This window comes from Toxorhynchites rutilus, chromosome 1 (genome assembly GCF_029784135.1).
Source record: "Toxorhynchites rutilus septentrionalis strain SRP chromosome 1, ASM2978413v1, whole genome shotgun sequence".
In the NCBI taxonomy this organism is placed as follows: domain Eukaryota; kingdom Metazoa; phylum Arthropoda; class Insecta; order Diptera; family Culicidae; genus Toxorhynchites; species Toxorhynchites rutilus.
Window position 1 is genome coordinate 200,217,413 of NC_073744.1, and position 19,376 is coordinate 200,236,788.

At 40.2% G+C, this 19,376-nt stretch overlaps 2 protein-coding genes across 4 annotated transcripts in view; both read right to left on the reverse strand.

The window, feature by feature from the left end:
- LOC129767530 (chitinase-3-like protein 1) overlaps positions 1–19,376 on the reverse strand; it is a 91,863-nt gene that overhangs the window by 45,288 nt on the left and 27,199 nt on the right. The window lies entirely within an intron of this gene.
- LOC129767540 (uncharacterized) lies at positions 3,644–8,419 on the reverse strand. 2 transcript variants are annotated; one of them, XR_008741534.1, is made up of 2 exons: positions 8,301–8,419; positions 3,644–4,248 (listed from the first exon to the last, which is right to left on the reverse strand). XR_008741534.1 is itself a non-coding variant. In XM_055768549.1 (2 exons), the coding sequence occupies exons 1-2, from the start codon at positions 8,212–8,214 to the stop codon at positions 4,193–4,195; spliced, it is 1,056 nt and encodes a 351-aa protein (XP_055624524.1). In that variant the 5' UTR covers positions 8,215–8,247; the 3' UTR covers positions 3,644–4,192. The 2 variants fall into 2 exon arrangements, 1 of the variants encoding a protein (XP_055624524.1); XM_055768549.1 differs by lacking the exon at positions 8,301–8,419 and adding an exon at positions 7,215–8,247.

Consider the following 19,376-nt stretch of genomic DNA (forward strand, 5'->3'; position numbering starts at 1 on the left):
TCCTGTATTCGTTGTAAATTGTTAGAGAAAATGATTCTACTTCGTTTGGACAAGTGGGTTGAAACGAACAATTTGCTGTCAAATACGCAGTTTGGCTTCCGCCGAGGTAAAGGGACGAACGATTGTCTCGCGCTGCTATCTTCTGAAATCCAAATCGCATTTGCTCGCAAAGAACAAATGGCTTCCGTTTTTCTCGATATCAAAGGGGCATTTGATTCAGTTTCCATGGAAATTCTCTCAGAGAAACTTCATAATCGTGGACTTTCACCAATTCTGAATAATTTCTTGTACAATTTACTCTCAGAAAAGCACATGTTTTTCAATCATGGCAGCTTGAAATCTTCTCGTTACAGTTTTATGGGCCTCCCACAAGGCTCCTGCCTAAGCCCCCTCTTGTACAGTTTTTACGTCAATGATATAGATGATTGTCTAACTAGAGATTGCACGTTGAGACAACTTGCAGACGATGGAGTTATTTCCATCACCGGTACTAATCCCGCCGTTCTGCAAAAATCCTTGCAAGATATCCTGAACAACCTGTTCACGTGGGCTCTCAAGCTGGGTATCGAATTCTCTACGGAGAAAACTGAAATGGTCCTTTTTTCTAGGAAGCACGAACCCGCCCAATTCCAGCTTCACCTATCCGGCAAAACGATCAAGCACTCGATGTTTTTCAAATACCTTGGAGTATATTTTGACTCTAAATGTACCTGGGGAATACACATTGCGTATTTGAAACAGAAATGCCAGCAAAGAATCAATTTTCTCCAAACAATAACCGGAACATGGTGGGGCGCCCATCCAGGAGACCTCATTCAGTTATACAAAACAACGATATTATCAGTGTTAGAATATGGCAGTTTTTGCTTCCGATCAGCTGCCAGGATTCATATTCTCAAGCTGGAAAGAATACAATATCGTTGCTGGCGTATAGCCATGGGGTGTTTGCATTCGACACATACGATGAGTCTCGAAGTCTTGGCAGGAGTACCCCCGCTTACTCTTCGGTTCACAGAATTATCCTACAGATTTCTCATCCGTTGCAAGATCATGAATCCATTGGTGATTGATAACTTCGAAAATCTACTCCAACTGACTCCTCAGTCAAGTTTTATGTCTCTATACCATGAGTACCTTACCCATGAAGTGCACCCTTCACCGGGCATCTCCAACCAAGTTTGCTTCCCATACTTTTGCAATTCCTCTGTCAATTTTGATCTGTCCATGCGACAAAAGATCCATGGAATCCCAGATCATCTACGCTCCGATTACATTCCGGAGATATTTTCGGCAGAATATGGGAAAGTTAGATCTGATAAAATGTTCTTTACTGACGGTTCATGCATAAACGGGTCCACTGGCTTCGGCATTTTCAATGAAAATTCCAGTGCCTCTTTCAAACTCAAAGATCCTTGTTCCGTATATGTCGCTGAACTGGGTGCGATATATTACGCATTAGGGATCATTGAAACATTGCCCATCGACCACTATTTTATTTTTTCAGACAGTCTCAGCTCAATAGAGGCAATCCGCTCAATGAAAGTTGATAAACGCTCATCTTATTTCCTAACAAGAATAAGACATCTATTGAGTGTTTTGGTCGAAAAATTATTCAAGATTACCTTAGCATGGGTTCCCTCTCATTGCTCGATTCCGGGGAATGAGAAAGCGGACTCGCTAGCTAAGGTGGGCGCTTCAGAAGGCACACTTTTTGAAAGGCAAATTACTTATAACGAATTTTTTCACATTCCTCGTCAGGACACACTCGTTAGTTGGCAGCGCATGTGGAGTGAAGATGAGTTCGGTCGTTGGTTACACACGATTATCCCTAAGGTTTCGACGAAAGCTTGGTTTAAGGGATTGAATGTCGGTCGTGATTTCATTCGCGTGATATCTCGGCTTATGTCCAATCACTACAACCTAAACGCGCATCTCTATCGAATTGGGCTCGCAGCAAACAATCTTTGTGATTGTGGCGATGGCTACCACGACATCGAGCATGTTGTCTGGTCGTGTATCCGGTTCCATGCTGCTCGCTCTCAGCTCTCTAGAGCACTGAGAGCAAAAGGCAGACAATCGGATATCCCCGTCCGGGATATCTTAGGTAGCCGTGATCCTGATCTTCTGCTTCATCTATACCTGTTCCTCAGGAACGCCAATGTCAACGTTTAATGATTTTTCCTTCGTTGTGTCCCTATTTCGTATCCCTCCTATTCGATCTATAAACTTTTACTTAGTCGCGGCAATACATACACACACTCTTTACAGATACACGGGCCAAAGGTTGTGCAGTCCACTGATGATTCAACAAAAGCCAAAGGTTGTACCGCTCATGACAACTCTACACGAGCTGATGATTGCGCCGGCTAGTGACCATTCTATCCTGGATTCCTCGAGAAGACGCACCACGCTAGATATGGGGTACAGACTAGGGGGGCGTTGCTGATTAATGGTCAGCTGCATCCCAATAGGAAGTATCCCGTGTCGGGCACAGGTACAGATCATTGAAGACAGCAACATCACAATTACGAAAACACTTGTAATACTAACCTCGAGACAACCGCGAGTAATCGGTTACATATTACTAACATAGTTATAAGGCAAACATTGTCGAAATATTGAACTCCCGGCCCCGTCAGGTTGACGCCATATGAGCCTTAATAAAAATATATATTTTGGATAAAAAAAAAAAAAAATCTATCCCTCGTACGTTTCATTCTCACTAAGTCAAGACAATACCAAAAGCTCGTGTTTTCAGTCTCGACCAACTTAAGTTTGACTAGTTTTTTAGTACATGTTCGCAGAGAATCTGTAAGAAAAGATGCCCTGGTTTCTAAATCACCCGATACCGGATAAGAATCCAAGCTTCTAGTTACAAGCGCACACAGAGCCTCTTTGGAATAATTCTTCCAGCACTTTGTCAAAACTCTATCATTTGTTTCACAGTTAGTATCATGGAAATTAATAAATATAGTTTCATGATCAGTTATTTTCAGTGAGCAACTTGTGCATTGACGTCATCAATGCCAGCCGACTTTTCTAGTACAAAACAAATTCTTTTAAGGTATATAGTTTCATGATCAGTTATTTTCAGTTCATCAACGGTAAATGATTGAACCGTGTCGAAATTTGTATAAACATGATCAATCAGTGTTTTGCTGTACTGGGTAATTCGTTTAGCTTCAAAAACCGTTTGTTTTAATCCGAAATAATTCATCAGGCACTGCAAATGAGTCATCAAACAAATTAACATTGAAATCACCTGCGATAATATTAATTCCACAGAAATTTAAAAAATGCTCTAACCAGTTATATAAAAGTTCAATAAAACGCTGGTCACTAGAACTGGGAGAGTGGTATAATAGTCCGTAATTTCCAATCTGATTGCCGCTCTCGATAACAATACCCAAAAACCAATTGTTATCAATCGCTTCGTTGAACCGAATGTTGAAACATATTGATTCCTGGATATACATAGCAACCCCTCCAGTATGTTTGGAGTGCGACAAGCAAAAAACAACTCTATAACCCAAAATATAGTATTGGTCGCAAGCTTCCGCATCTACTATTGTTATATTCTTTCTTTCACTGATTAAAATAAACCAACTGTTCGGAGTGAGCACTCGAATACGAATGCCTTTACTTTTTATCTCTCGCTTCGTTCAGACCTTCGTCTGCGTTATGACATTTACACCATAACTGTGTTGGTGACCGTTAAACGGAATATACACTCAGATTATAATTTACTCATTATACCAGTCAAGGTAAATATATAATTATTACGAACACTTCAGCTCTTCCCCTTTTGGAAGCTCAGAATTCTAACTATTCTCAGGACTTTTTACTTCATGTTTCAAAAAATTCAAATATACATTTATAATCCATTTTAAATAATTCAAGAATCTTCACTAATGCTAATACAATAATTCGACATCACTAACTGTGAACAACATTATAAATATAATCTTCGTTAACATTCGCTCTTCTTATTCTTTTCGAGCGCCTTGGAAAACCATTCGGCAATTCATCGATATCTTGCGTTGAACTTTCAACCATGATTTTTCTTTTCCTCCTACACCGGATCTCTTCGTTTGAGAACCCGTGAATCTCCTCCTGGCTGGTACCACTGATGTCTAGCCTCGGCCGTTGCCGGACCAAGCGAATATTGGGTTTTTCGTGAGTACCATCACATTTACTCATTCGTAGTTGACCGCGATGCGCCATAGCTAGCACGTTTCCAATTTGAATCTGAAAAGTATTGCGGGAAAGCCTTTTAATAAAATCTGCTTTGATCCATTTAGCTGTATGATGAGGGTTATGGTTTCTGAACCAAACTTCATCCCCCGGTGTCAGATTGTCGAAAGGATCTATTAGGCTTTTCGGGATATTCCCGCCATCCTTCGAACCAAAATCATCAATTACTGGGACTTTTTCATTAGTAGTCTGATCATAATGCTTATGTTCTTCCCACAAAAACTTTTTATAATAATTTTTTGGATTAAGCAAATCCAATATTGTTTTAGGCTTATAAGAAAAAATCATTTGGGAAGGAAAATTTCTATCAAAGGAAAGACAGTTATTTCTATAATTCATTAAGAATAAGCTGATCTGATCCTCTGCATGCAGATGTGTAAATTCAGGATCAATTAAAAACTTTTTAAGTACATCTTTTACAGTTCTCACCAATCTTTCAGCTTGTCCATTGCTAGATGGATTATACGGTGGACTCTTTAGAACATTAATTCCTTGTTGCTTCAAAAAGTTCACAAAAGCATGCGCATTGAATGGAGGACCTCCGTCTGATACCACAACGTCTGGTAATCCAAACCTAGCGAATAGCGCTACTAATTTTATCAAAATCTTCTTACAGTCTGTGCCATCGCGCATCAGCTCTATCTCAACCCATTTAGAATAACTATCAACCACTAACAGATATGTGCGGTGCTCGAATGGAAAAAATCAATGTGGATTCTGCTAAAAGGTCTTGTTGTTGGTATCCACTTGGACTCAGTTTTTGTCTTTGGTACAATCATCATACTGTTGCATATATCGCAAGCCTTTACATAATTTTCAATGTCGGAATTTACACCAAACCAATAAACACATTGTCTAGCTAGTCTCTTCATTTTAACAATCCCTGCATGATTGGCATGTAAAAGTTTTAAAATTCGTTTTTTCATTGCTACAGGTACTACTACTCTATTTTGATATAGTAGACATTCATCCACCAATTCTAAATCTTGCTGATTAGCATGCACATCTATGTATTGCTTGTTTACTTTTGCGGGCCAACCATTTGTCATGAATGAAATAACATTCTGTAAAAATTCATCTTCTTTGGTTTTACTAGCTATCACAGTAAAATCTATAGGAATTTCCCTACTAAAATTAATACTATTGATTATATTCAAGTCAAATTCAACAGGGACAGGTTGATCTAATGGAAAACGTGAACAAAAATCAGCGTTTCCCAAGCGTTTTGAAGGTCTATAATTAATTTCAAATTCGTAAATCGACAGTTCCAATATAAATCTCTGCAATCTAGTAGCATAAATTGTATTCTTTCCTTCTTTACCGAAAATGCCGACTAAAGGTTTATGATCTGTATAAATAAAAAACTTTTTGCCAAACACAAACTTATGAAACTTTCTCACAGTACAAACCAAAGCCAATGCCTCCAAATGCAGAATTGGATATTTTTGTTGAGCTGCATTCAACGAAAAAGATGTGAAATAAATTGGTTTTTCAACACCGTCAATTAGATGAGCCATCACTCCACCCAAGCCATAACCGGAAGCATCAGAAACTATTACAATTGGCTTATTGGGATCATAAAATTCTAAAAATTGTGCTTCCACGAGTGCTTTTTTACTTTCTATGAAGGCTTCATTACAATTGCGATCCCAGTTAAATTTAACATCTGTTTTCAATAATTTATATAAATAATAAAGCTTCGAAGACAAATTAGGAATGAATTTATGATAGTAATTGATTAATCCTAAAAATGACTTCAGTTCCGTCTCATTTTGAGGCAACTTTGCTTTATTTATTGTAGAAATTTTGTCTAAACATGGCCTCAAACCATTTTCGCTGATAATATGTCCCAGATGAACTAATTCCGTTACAAAAAATCGACATTTGTCCCAGTTTACTTTGATATTGGCTTTCTGAAGTTTGTCCAGCACCATTAACAGTTTTTCTTTGCAATTGTTCAAGTCTTTACCTGCGATCAAAACATCATCCAAATATACTGAAACATGCTCAATTCCATGTAGAACCTGATCCATTACTTGCTGGAAAATTGCAGCACTGGATGACGCGCCTTGTGGTAAGCGGTTGTATTTGTAAAGCCCTTTAATAGTATTTATTACCATAAATTCTTTGGATCTCTCTGATAATGACAACTGAGTATAAGCACCCTCGAGATCCAAGGAGCAAAAAATCTTACATCCAGCTAAACCGGCAAAAACATCTTGAGATGTGGGTAAAGGATAAGTATTTGGAATAATAAATTTATTGATCGAAACCTTGCAATCTATCACTAGTCTTATTTCATTATTCTTTTTCATTACTACAATTACAGGGGAAGCCCATTCACTCGTCTTAATTGGTGTTATCACCTTCTCATCTTCTAGTTTCTGTAAATATTCTACGACTTTATCCCTTAAACGATAAAGGAACTTGATAAGCCTTTTTAAAAATTGGAACTTCAGATTTTAAAACTAAATCCGCCTCAAAACCCTGGATTGGGGAAGAAAATTTTTTAACAAAAACATCTTTGTACTTCATTTTAATTTCATCTTCTTCTGTACAATTTGTTTCAAAATTAGAACAAATGGAATTCACAAAAAAAATCCTCCAATCTGGAAAAAAAACATCCAACCATGGCCTTCCAATCAAAGGTGTAAAATTGTTGCTGGTATCCAACACCAAAAGCCTTAAAATTTTAGAATTTCCTTTAAAATTCACCAATACATCTACTTCACCTTCAATCATAAGTTTTGACCCATTCACAACAACCAATTTCTTTTCACTTTTCGCTAAAACTTTAGAAAAATTTTCGTAATATTGTTTTTTACTCATAACAGTTACAGACGAACCACAATCCACCTCCATGTCAAACCAAACGTTATTAATTTTCATTTTCAAAAGACAAGGTTCACTTATTTTACCAACACACAACACATGCATACATTGAAATATATTTTCCTTACCATCCACATCATGTTCACTCTCTGAATCCGCTCGCATACGGTTGACCATAGCACTCAAAATGTCATCTGGGTTGGATTCAGCATTATCAGTATTAACCATATTAACCGCGTTCCTTTGCATGTTTTTCAATTTGAAACATTTCCGCTTAATGTGTCCCTTGACACCGCAGAAATCGCATACAAACTGCGAGTAATCTCGACGACTCGATTGATAATTCCTATGCTTGTCCTGTTCACGACTTTGCCATTGCCGATTCTGCCCGTGCCTGCTCTGCCATTGCTGATTTTGCCGATGATCACTTTGGTACGGTGAATAACCTAACCGGCTCTTAACTGCACCCTTGTTCTGCTCAGCACCAGTCATACCATTGGATCTGGCAGCTAGTTCAAAAGTAGTTGCTAATTTCCGCATACTTGATCCCATTGGACTCCCTCTGGGTTTCATCGAAGCTATTAGACTTGCAGTATTATTATAATCCATGTTTTTTACATTGTTTTTAGCGATTTCCCAAGTCGCAATCAACTTTTCCGCAGTTTGCAAGGTAAGTTTTTCTTCGTTCAAAAGTCTTTGCTGAAGAGCTTTATCATGAACACCCGCTACAATGCGATCCCTAACAGCCATTTCTTTGAAATTTTCAAAATTACAGAATTCCGCTTGAAGTTTCACAGACAGCACGAAATCCTCTAACGATTCATCCGGCTGCTGTACTCTCACATTAAACTTTAATCGCTGCACAAGATCTGATTCGGTCTTGTCCAGTCGTGCCTTTAATTTAGCAACCATATCTTCATAAGAAACATCAGCTAAATTGCTGTTGGGATACAATAATTTAAGCTCTCTAAAAATTACAGGGCCACTCAAGGTTATGAAATGGTCTCGTTTCTCCCCCTCGAGAACCTTATTCATATTAAAGAAAAAACCTAAACGTTCAACCCAGTCACTAAAGGAATTTCCCTTGCGGAATGGTTCCAAAATACTATTAATATTCGATTGAGCCATATTGTATTGTAAGAAAAATAAAAATTATCGCAGATAATGACTGCCACTTATTCTTCAGAAAAAGGTAAAGAAAAAAACTGACTCACCAGAAACACCTCTCAGCTGTTGCCGACTCGGATTGAAATTACTGTATCTGCTAGCGGACTTCACCCTTTGGCTAGCGCACAAATTGATGCTGCAGTGCAGCCTGATCCGACACTGCTCAAGAAGGACGAGCCGACAAAAACGAGCCACTATTCAAACCAGATCGATTGCGCTGATGATAAGGATGAAGTGGAAGCGCTGGAAACTCACCAGGAGCTACGACAGGACACCTCAATCCGATAACAAAGGAATAATAAATCTATTATTCCTTCAGCGTAATGGCGTCCGTTGGCGTCTATGGGCTGCGATGCTTTTATATTCTTTTTCAATGGTACAAGGATGTATAATACCAATTGAAAATGATTCCTCGCCGTCCTTTCTTTTGGAGTCCTTTTTCCTCGTCGCCACTTGTTATATTCTTTCTTTCACTGATTAAAATAAACCAACTGTTCGGAGTGAGCACTCGAATACGAATGCCTTTACTTTTTATCTCTCGCTTCGTTCAGACCTTCGTCTGCGTTATGACATTTACACCATAACTGTGTTGGTGACCGTTAAACGGAATATACACTCAGATTATAATTTACTCATTATACCAGTCAAGGTAAATATATAATTATTACGAACACTTCACTATATGAGTTTCTGTGAGAAATACCAACGATGGACGTTCGTTACCTACAATTAGTTTCAGTTCACTGAAGTGTGTAGGCAACCCAGCAATATTGAAATACAGAATATTAGAGTTTTTACTTCGAGCACTTGTCGTTGTTTGCTATTGTTCGTACCGAATGATAGATTTCCTCTTTTCTATAATGTTTCTATGAGCTGGGCAGTCTGTACTATATGCTGGATGACCGACGTCCAAATTTAGCTTACGTTCTTTATTCATTTTTCGGCAGTTAACGCATTCGGTCGATATCGATGAACATTCAGATGTGGAATGTTGTTGTTGAATGAATTTAGAACATTTTTCATCATTTGGACAATTTTTACTTATATGGCCGAATTATCCACATTTGAAGCACCTAATAACATTGAATGTTTCTACTACGGGACACCGATCCCATCCTATGTTGACTTTTGCAGCGCTAATTAAATTTTTGAAAGACTTACTGTCAACTTCAAGCACTACGTTATATTTATTGTACTTGAAGCGTGGATTCTCATAGATAGTAACCACATTAACGTCACCTATCCCGATGTTTTCATTTTGACTTTTCAACAAGTCTATGAAAACATCAGAGGAATACCGATCAGACATTCCCAAAATTTTCACTTTTGGTTTTAATGGTTTCGGGACAACAGCTTTATGTTTTTCACCTAATTTGCTTTCAATATCGGATTTTATCGAATTACATTTTTCTACTGTTGCACACTCTATAACAATCGAGCCTTCTTTCCCGTTTCGAAAGCTGCGGACATTATGTATTTTTGGATCGAGTTTTTTCTTTATTTCATTTCGGGTACTATCGTTACTTTGAATCGACTCTACCGGTTTAACAACAATAACAGGACCAGCCTTACGTTTTTCTGATATCTTGGGATTTCTCGAAACAACGTTCGCGAAAGATAATGTGTCAGTAGTATGAAAAACCTCGTCATTTTTGGTTTCAATGAGAATTGGTTTATCATTACTATTCGACAGAATCTTTATTTTCCTTCTAGGATTAAAATCAGATTCCGATCGCGTATCGCTTTCAACACTTCTTTTCCTGTTCATTGCAACTATATTTTGACTTTCAATTTCATGTTTTTTGTTCAATATATTTTTTTCCACAATTCTAGCCACACTGCTCTCAAGCTTATTCATATGTTCTTGAAGAGCAGTATTAAGGCTCGTTTCCAAAACATGTTTAGCTTCTTCCAATGCACTGTTTATCTGCAAAGCAACCGTATCACGAATATTGGTTATTGTCTCAGATATGAAATTGAGCTTTTTCATTTCCTCTTTGGTTCATTCAGCTCGCGCAGTCCGAAGACATCGGTCGCAAATTTGTTCGCGTCTATTATAGAGTGGAGATTATACCGTTATCAGTTCGTGGCTGGTGAAGTTATTTCGCCCTAACGGGGTTCTCTTTATTGCGCGAGTGAGGAGAGCAGCAATCACTACCAGCGTGAGGAAGAAGTCCTCCACGGCGAACGCGGTGCGTGTGCCGTATCATCGCTGTGTGTGCTTTAGCATCGTCATCGATTCCATCATCGTGTTTTGGTGCGATATACCGTTGCATCTGTGCCGAGCGATTGCCACGCGGTTCGATTGGGACACCGTTTCAATTCATTCGCATTGATGTGCGATTTAGGTATAATATATATTAGGTTTAGAAATACAAAAAAAAATAAAAATTATATTATTTTATAACTGCCGTAATGGCAGAATGTCATGTTGACATGGAGATTGAAACTACTGTTTCCTCCTCACTAGCTACAACGGGGGCTGGGAAGTCGCTTAAACGCGTTCCCCCCTCAGAAGATGTCACTTCAGAGAAAGAGGTAATCTACCTTAACAAGCCCCCCTCAAGAAAATTGGCAAACTTTTCCTCCTCGCCCCCTCAATCTCCTGCTCCCGCTTCCGCTCTACTACCGAACTTGCCTCCCAGCCCAACTGATCCCGCTCCCGTTCAACAATCGACCTCGTCCTCCCCCTCAGTTGTTTCCTCTCCTCGTGTCAAGGTCTATCCAGACGATGCACTTGGAGCTGGTCCATGGGTTGTTTTTTTCCGGCCTAAACCAAAAGGAAAGTCAATTAATGTCATTCAGGTTTCGAAAGATCTGGCAAGATTATATTCCTCCGTGGTCGAAATCTCTAAGGTTAGACCGAACAAACTGCGTGTTGTCGTGAGTGATCGGAAACACGCGAATGCAATTGTGATCGACGAGAGATTCTCCCTAGAGTATCGCGTCTACGTGCCCTCCCATGACGTAGAAATCTCGGGGGTGGTAACTGAAACTGGTCTGACGTGCGAAATGATAAAAGAAGGAGTTGGTAAATTTAAAAGACTCCCGTTGGTGGGTGTTAAAATTTTGGACAGCCGCCAACTAGGAAAAGTATCCCAGGAAGAGGGAAAAACTAAATTCACGCCGTCAGACTCGTTTCGAGTAACTTTTGCTGGTTCCGCTCTACCTGACTACGTCATGGTGGGCAAATTGAGATTGCCTGTGCGATTCTTCGTGCCAAAGCCCATGACATGCAAGTCAGTTGGTCACACTTCAGATTATTGTGCCAACAAGGAGCGCTGTGCCACTTGCGGAGAGCAACATGAGGGGAAATCCTGCAGTGCGACTGAGCATAAATGTCCATATTGCGGGGGATCCCCACACGAGCTCTCAGTGTGTGAAACTTACAAGAGTCGCTGGGAGAAACAGAAGCGCTCTTTGAAGGAACGCTCGAAACGCACTTTTGCGGATATTTTAAAGGGCGCTTCTCCACGGGCCCAACAACAACAACCAATCAACACACAAAATGTCTTCGCCACGTTGCCCGTTGACGAAATAGAAGCGGACACAGCTAACGGGGGCACACCGTTCATTTTCCAAGGGAATCCCCGGCGCAAAAATGTGACCACTCCCAAAGTTCAAGGACAAGCCCCTCCGGTGATATCCCCTGTTAGCATGCCTAAAAAATCGAGTGCAGCGGACAAGCAAAATCAGGTTCCTCCTGGATTCCGTGGGAATAGTTCACCTTCGAACGACCCAGCACTCGAGGGGACATCAAAAACCCCAACTGTCCCTGTTTTTCCGTCCAGTTCAACTTCCCAATCGGGATTTATAAAGTTGTCTGACCTTTTGGACCAAATCTTCAAGTGTTTTAATGTTTCCGACTCCATCAGAACCATTTTCACCGCAATGCTTCCAGTACTAAAGACAATTTTGCAGCAATTGATGCAAACATGGCCCCTCTTTGCAATGATTATCTCTCTTGATGTCTAATTTAAATAGAGAGGTCGGAGACATCACTGTTTTACAGTGGAATTGTCGTAGTCTTATCCCTAAATTGGATACATTCAAATTTTTAATTCATAACTTCAATTGTGATGTTTTTGCTCTGTCCGAAACTTGGCTTTCTTCGCGAGATGATCTCTATTTCCACGATTTTAATATCATACGCTTGGACCGTGATGACAGATACGGAGGGGTGCTATTGGGTATCAATAAGTGCCACTCATTTTTTCGAATTGACCTTCCACCTATTGGAGGGATCGAAGCTGTTGCTTGTCATGCAAACATCAGAGGCAAAGACCTCTGTATTGTCAGCTTGTATTGGCCTCCGAGAGCTGCGGTTAGCCGCAATCAACTTGTTGACATGTGCTCACTCCTTCCTGAGCCACGATTGATCTTGGGAGACTTCAACTCTCACGGAACTGCCTGGGGGGAACAGTACGACGACTATCGTTCATTGTTGATATATGACCTTTGTAACAGCTTCAATATGACCGTTTTGAACACTGGGGAAACAACACGTGTACCTAAACCTCCTGCTAACCCAAGTGCTCTTGACCTCTCGCTTTGCTCGAATTCACTATCGTTAGATTGCAAGTGGAATGTAATCCAGGACCCCAACGGTAGTGATCACTTGCCAATCAAAATTTCCATCACCACTGGGTCGAATTCTTCTGAATCTATAAATTTGGCATATGACCTCACAAGACACATTGACTGGAAAAAATATGCGGACGCGATTACTCTAGCCATCAATTCCAGAGATGGTTTACCTCCATTGGAGGAGTATAACTTCCTTTCTCGTTTGATATATGACAGCGCGGTTCGCGCTCAAACGAAACCCATCCCAGGTTCCACTATTCGTCGAAGGCCTCCCAATCCATGGTGGGATAGCCAATGTTCCAAGCTTTATCAGGATAAATCGAACGCATTTAAAGCTTTTCGGAAACGTGGAACCATTGAGAATTTTCAAACGTATTTGGACCTTGAAAATCAATTTAAAAACTTGATCAAAGGGAAAAAACGTGCATATTGGCGAAATTTCGTGGGAGGTTTGTCACGAGAAACGTCAATGAAAAAATTATGGAAAGTGGCTCGAAACATGAGAAATCGCTCTTCATCGAATGAAAGCGAAGAATATTCACATCGATGGATTTTTAATTTTGCACGGAAGGTTTGTCCCGATTCCGCTCCCGTGCAGAAAATTGTTCGAGATATACCACAAGATAGGTGCGATCTTGATTCCGAGTTTTCGATGGTAGAATTCTCACTTGCTCTCCTTTCATGTAACAATTCTGCTCCGGGATCGGATAGAATTAAGTTCAACTTATTAAAAAACCTCCCTGATGTGGCGAAACATCGCTTGTTGAATTTATTCAATCGGTTTCTGGAGCATAATATTGTTCCAGATGATTGGAGACAAGTGCGAATTATAGCTATTCAAAAACCCGGAAAACCCGCGTCCGACTTCAATTCGTACCGCCCAATAGCAATGCTGTCTTGTATACGGAAATTGTTGGAGAAAATAATCTTGTTTCGCCTTGATCAATGGGTTGAAACGAATGGCCTCCTCTCAGATACACAATATGGGTTCCGCAGGGGCAAGGGGACGAATGATTGTCTTGCGTTGCTTTCTTCAGAAATTCAAATGGCTTACGCCGAAAAAAAAACAAATGGCTTCAGTATTCTTGGACATAAAGGGGGCCTTTGATTCAGTTTCAATAGAGGTTTTGTCAGACAAATTCCACTCTCGGGGTCTGCCGCCTCTATTGAATAATATGTTATATAACTTGCTTTGTGAGAAACAGTTGAATTTTTCTCACGGGGATTCGACAGTAAATCGGGTCTCCTACATGGGCCTCCCCCAGGGCTCATGTTTAAGCCCCCTTTTGTACAACTTCTATGTAAACGACATCGACAATTGTCTTACACAAAATTGCAGCCTAAGACAACTTGCAGATGATGGAGTGGTGTCTGTCGTAGGATCAAACGAATCCGACCTGCAAGGTCCCTTACAAGATACTTTGAACAATTTTTCAACCTGGGCCATTGGGCTAGGGATCGAATTCTCCACGGAGAAAACAGAGATGGTGGTTTTTTCTAGGAAGCATAGACCAGCAAAACCAAAGCTTCAACTTTTGGGTAAACCGATCACTCATGCTATGTCATTCAAGTATCTTGGGGTCTGGTTCGACTCCAAATGTACTTGGGGGGCCCATATTAGGTATCTGAGTAAAAAATGTCAACAAAGAATAAACTTTCTCCGTGCAATTACCGGCACCTGGTGGGGAGCCCATCCCGAAGATCTTATAATGTTGTATCGAACAACTATTCTCTCAGTGATGGAGTATGGCAGTTTCTGTTTTCAATCAGCTGCCAAAACACACCTCATTAAACTCGAGCGAATTCAGTATCTTTGTCTCCGTATTGCGTTGGGATGTATGCCCTCAACGCATACCATGAGTCTCGAGGTTTTGGCAGGCGTACTCCCACTAAAAGATCGCTTCAATTTATTATCTCTTCGGTTCCTCATCCGGTGTAAGGTAATGAACCCATTGGTGATCGGAAATTTTGAGCAGCTTACCGAGCTAAATTTTCATTCAGGATTCATGAGCTCATATCATGAATTCATCTCCATGCAGGTTGATCCTTCTTCGTATACTCCCAACCGTGTTTGTTTTCCTGACTACATAAATTCCTCTGTACATTTTGATCTGTTCATGAAGGAGAAAATCCATGGAATTCCAGATTATCATCGATCGGGGATCGTTCCTACGATCTTCAATGCAAAGTATGGGCGTGTCAATTGTGATAATATGTACTTTACTGATGGGTCCTCTATGAATGAGTCCACAGGTTTTGGAGTGTTCAACGAAATTTTTAGCACCTCCCACAGTCTTCAGAATCCTTGCTCTGTGTATATTGCTGAATTGGCAGCAATACATTGGGCGCTGGACAGCGTCGCCTCACGACCTGTTGAACACTATTACGTTGTAACGGATAGTCTTAGCTCTGTCGAAGCTATCCGTTCAGTGAGGCCGGAAAAGCACTCGCCGTACTTCCTTGAGAGAATACGAGAAAATTTGAGTGCTTTAACCAGACGCTGTTATGTCATTACCTTTGTCTGGGTCCCTTCACATTGCTCAATTCCGGGTAACGAGAGGGCTGACTCATTGGCGAAGGTAGGTGCAATTGAAGGCGATATTTATCAGCGTCAAATCGCTTTCAATGAATTTTATTCTTTAGTCCGTAAAAATACCATCGCTAACTGGCAACGTAAATGGAACGAAGATGAATTGGGCCGGTGGTTTCACTCGATTATCCCTAAGGTTAGCCTCAAACCATGGTTCAAAAGTCTGGACTTGAGTCGGGACTTTATTCGCACCTTCTCCCGACTCATGTCCAATCACTGTTCGTTAGACGCGCTACTCTTTCGTTTTAATCTTGCCGATGGCCAAGGTTACCACGACATCGAACACGTTGTTTGGTCGTGCGAGGAGTATCTTGTTGCCAGATCGAATTTAGAAAACTCTCTTCGGGCTAGAGGAAGGCAGCCCAATGTGCCGGTGAGAGATGTGTTGGCTCGGTTAGACCTTGATTACATGTCCCAAATATATGTCTTCCTAAAAGCTATCGATCTTCGTGTGTGATTGTCCTTATATCCTTATATTCTCCTTTTCCTTTTCCTTCGCGAGAAATCAAATCCCTTCTTACTAACAATAGAATAAGGTGAAATGTAAATACATGTTAGATATAAGATAGGCTTAAGAATTGAGTATGATGAATGTGAGTGCGAATGTGAGTGTGAACATTGTCAACATATCCTTATATCCCATCCTTTTCCTGAAACAAAATGTCACCCTTCTAAACTCGAGCAAGCCGCGAGTAATCGGTTCTCTACTTCATTAACATTAGAATTAATAAAAAATGTTTATATATACTTGTAACTATACAAATAGGAGTTTGGCTCCTTTAAACTTATGTAACTGAGCCTGTAAAAATAAACGATTTAATAAAAAAAAAAAAAATTCCTCTTTCAAAAATGAATTGTCAACAATCAAATCATGTGCCTCACTTTTGCTAGCAGATAAACACTCATTACACTTAAACAGTATATTTACATTATCATTGATCAGCTTTGCAGCTGCTTTAGTTAGATTCGAGCAGCGCCTGTGCATACGAGCGCCACAATTTCCAACACAAGCAACCGGATCATCGCTGATCACAATACCATCCTTACATACACCACATTCATCCATTGGCCTAAGCACGAGCGTAGCGAAATTCCAACACAATAGCACAACCAAAAAAAACGAAATTCAGTCAACAGCAGCTTGCGGTAATCCCACTTGCTGCTGTTTTAGGGATAATGCTGAAAATAAATATCAGTTGATGTAGCAACTTATACTTATCTTTTGCACTATCAATTACGCTTCCAGCTGGTTACAATTTATCACAAAATTGAACAGGATTTCACAAACAACTATGTAATATTCCTTAGACACAAAATACAACGAACTGCAATCTTCGCCATTACAAATATGGGTCTGAAGAACTCACTTTACAGCAAAAAAAAAATCATAAACAAGTGGAAATACAAAGGAACCATGGAAAATCTCCCGAGTAGAAGACATAAACATATCCTGTCTTCTGATGATGAACGAGTAATTGTGCGAACATTTCGAAAGAACCCTAAAACAAACATTCCTAAATTGACTACCGAAGTAGCCGGCACCATTGGAAGACCTGCCAGCACAGACACTGTCCGGAGGGTAGCATACAGGAACAATCTGAGATGTCGTGTTTGCCGTGAAAAGTCTTTCATCTCAAAGGTGAATATGAAAAAACGACTACAGTTAGCTAAGGCATATGTGAACAGACCTAAGGTGTTCTGGAACAAGGTCCTTTGTACGGATGAGATGAAACCTAATCTCTTTGAATCGGATGGTGGACAGATGGTGTGAATGAAACCAGGATCGGTGCTCCAGATTCAGCATTTGGTTCCCACAGTAAAACACGGCGGCGGCAGTCAGTTGATGTATGGTTCATTGGCGGCTTCTGGAACTGGAACCATGGAGTTTATTCAACAAAATAATGAACCGAAGCAAACTGATTTCATCGTGCGGGAGTGCCTACTCTATTATGTCCCAATCAACCCAAAACACCTCCGCAATCACCGATTTTGAACACTATTGAGCATCTATGGCGGGGAATCAACAAATGACTGAAGAATAAAAATCCAGCGAACGAAACAGAACTCAAAAAGACGATTGAGGAGATCTGGGAGAGCATTCCGTGTTCAGTGACCATTCCTGAACTGATTTCAATTTTCTTTTCAAGAAAATCTTGAACTGTACACTCAATTTTGCAACGTAGGAATGTGACCATTTCAATTTTTTCTAATCACTACATGAGAGTGAAAAGGACAAATTTTACGATGAATATGAATCGCTTATAATCATTTACTTTTTAACCACGGAAAACTCAACAATAACTAACCAACACGGGGGGTATACATAATTTTGCGATTGACTGTACGTTATATCGAAGTTGCCAGGTAATAGCCATTTAGTAATTAGAATATTTACTAAATTGTCTTTCATTAAGGGTGCCAAATCAGAAAACAGGTCACGTTTTTATGAAATAATGTTAACGTTAATAACTATTTTTGCCGCGGACGGATTTTGGCGATTTACATACTGAACGAATCGGAAATTCCGTAAGATTTGTTTAATATGCTATACATTAGAATCCATTGGTTTGTAAATGGTTAAAATTCATGGAAACTTTAAGCGTTTCCATTTTCCCATATATTTGTTCTGTCCATTTGTGTTCTTTTCCGAACAGAGCTGTCAATAACGGGCAACTTATCGACGACCAACGAAGGGGAAATCGTAGGATTTAATGTCTCCGTGAACAAAGGAAAAGAGGAAAAATGAAGGGGAATACTTGCCTAGAGTATAAACAGTGGATCTAGCTGAGGCAAACTTTCATTCGGCTTCGGACTGTTGGACAATTCAGTTCACTTTGCTTTCGCTGCGCTTCGATCTAAGATTGGACCCCACCAGTGGTAATCCAACTTGGATATCGTCGTTTGGTTTTTCTGTTCGTTTTTCGCGTTATTCGTATCGTGTGTTTTTCTTTCCGCGTCATAAATTGGACGCTTCGCGTAGTGTGTGATGAGCAAGAAGAAGAGGAAGGCAGGCTCGAGCCCTGCAAAAAAACGAACGCTTTGCCAGGGGCAATAAAATAACGGGGCAAGCGTCATCTAATGAGGTACGCGACGTGGTGCAGTGAAAAGCGCTCGCACTGAACCGAGCCTTCGCGAGTGTTACACCGGATCGAACAACAGCGAAGTAGGCGATTTCAGCGCGTCGGTCGAAAATGTAAATGCCGTTACCCAGACAGCAACCAAAATCAAGCTCCCCCCACTGGTGGTGAAGGCGGTCGCTTGTGACAAACTCATCAGCGAATTCCCATCGATGGGTGTTACAGCAGAGTACAAGTTGTGTGGCATAATTCAATCTTTTTCCAAAAAGCTAACATTGTTTGTTTTCCATCATCATAAGGGCTTCGTTGGTGCCTTTGAGAATACATCAATGCATTAAACTGACGTTATGTCGAAGCAGGCGCCAAGGTAGTGCGCCAAAAAATTATTTGGGGAATACCAAGTATCTTGAATGTCTTACTGGAATGTTATAAGTTATTTGGGTTCGCGTGTCAGTCACCAAACCGCCTTCAACTAGGATTGCATTTGCGCTAATATTGATCATAATGAAGCATTGCTACTGTTTTCGAGGTCGTTATTAACAAAAAGAGTTTATTTCGCTTGTTTAGTCACCAAGAAGGTAAAGGTCGTTCTCAAATTTTGTATGTGATTAAGTTTCGCTTGCCAGTAAAGTAACAAAACTTCTTCCACTAAGGGTGACAGCTGCGCTTCTCTCGAGCATGAGAAAGTAATGCAACTGTTTTTCGAGGCCAGTAATATTAACAGAAGCGTTTCTTTTGAGAATAGCGCAAAATGATGAGAAGTGTTTATATTCCTAGTAGTTTCAAGCCACCAATGTATGACTCTGTAGGCATGCTATGGTGAACGCTTGTTTGGCGCTTGGTTTACGTTGTACGAACGATGCCTAGAG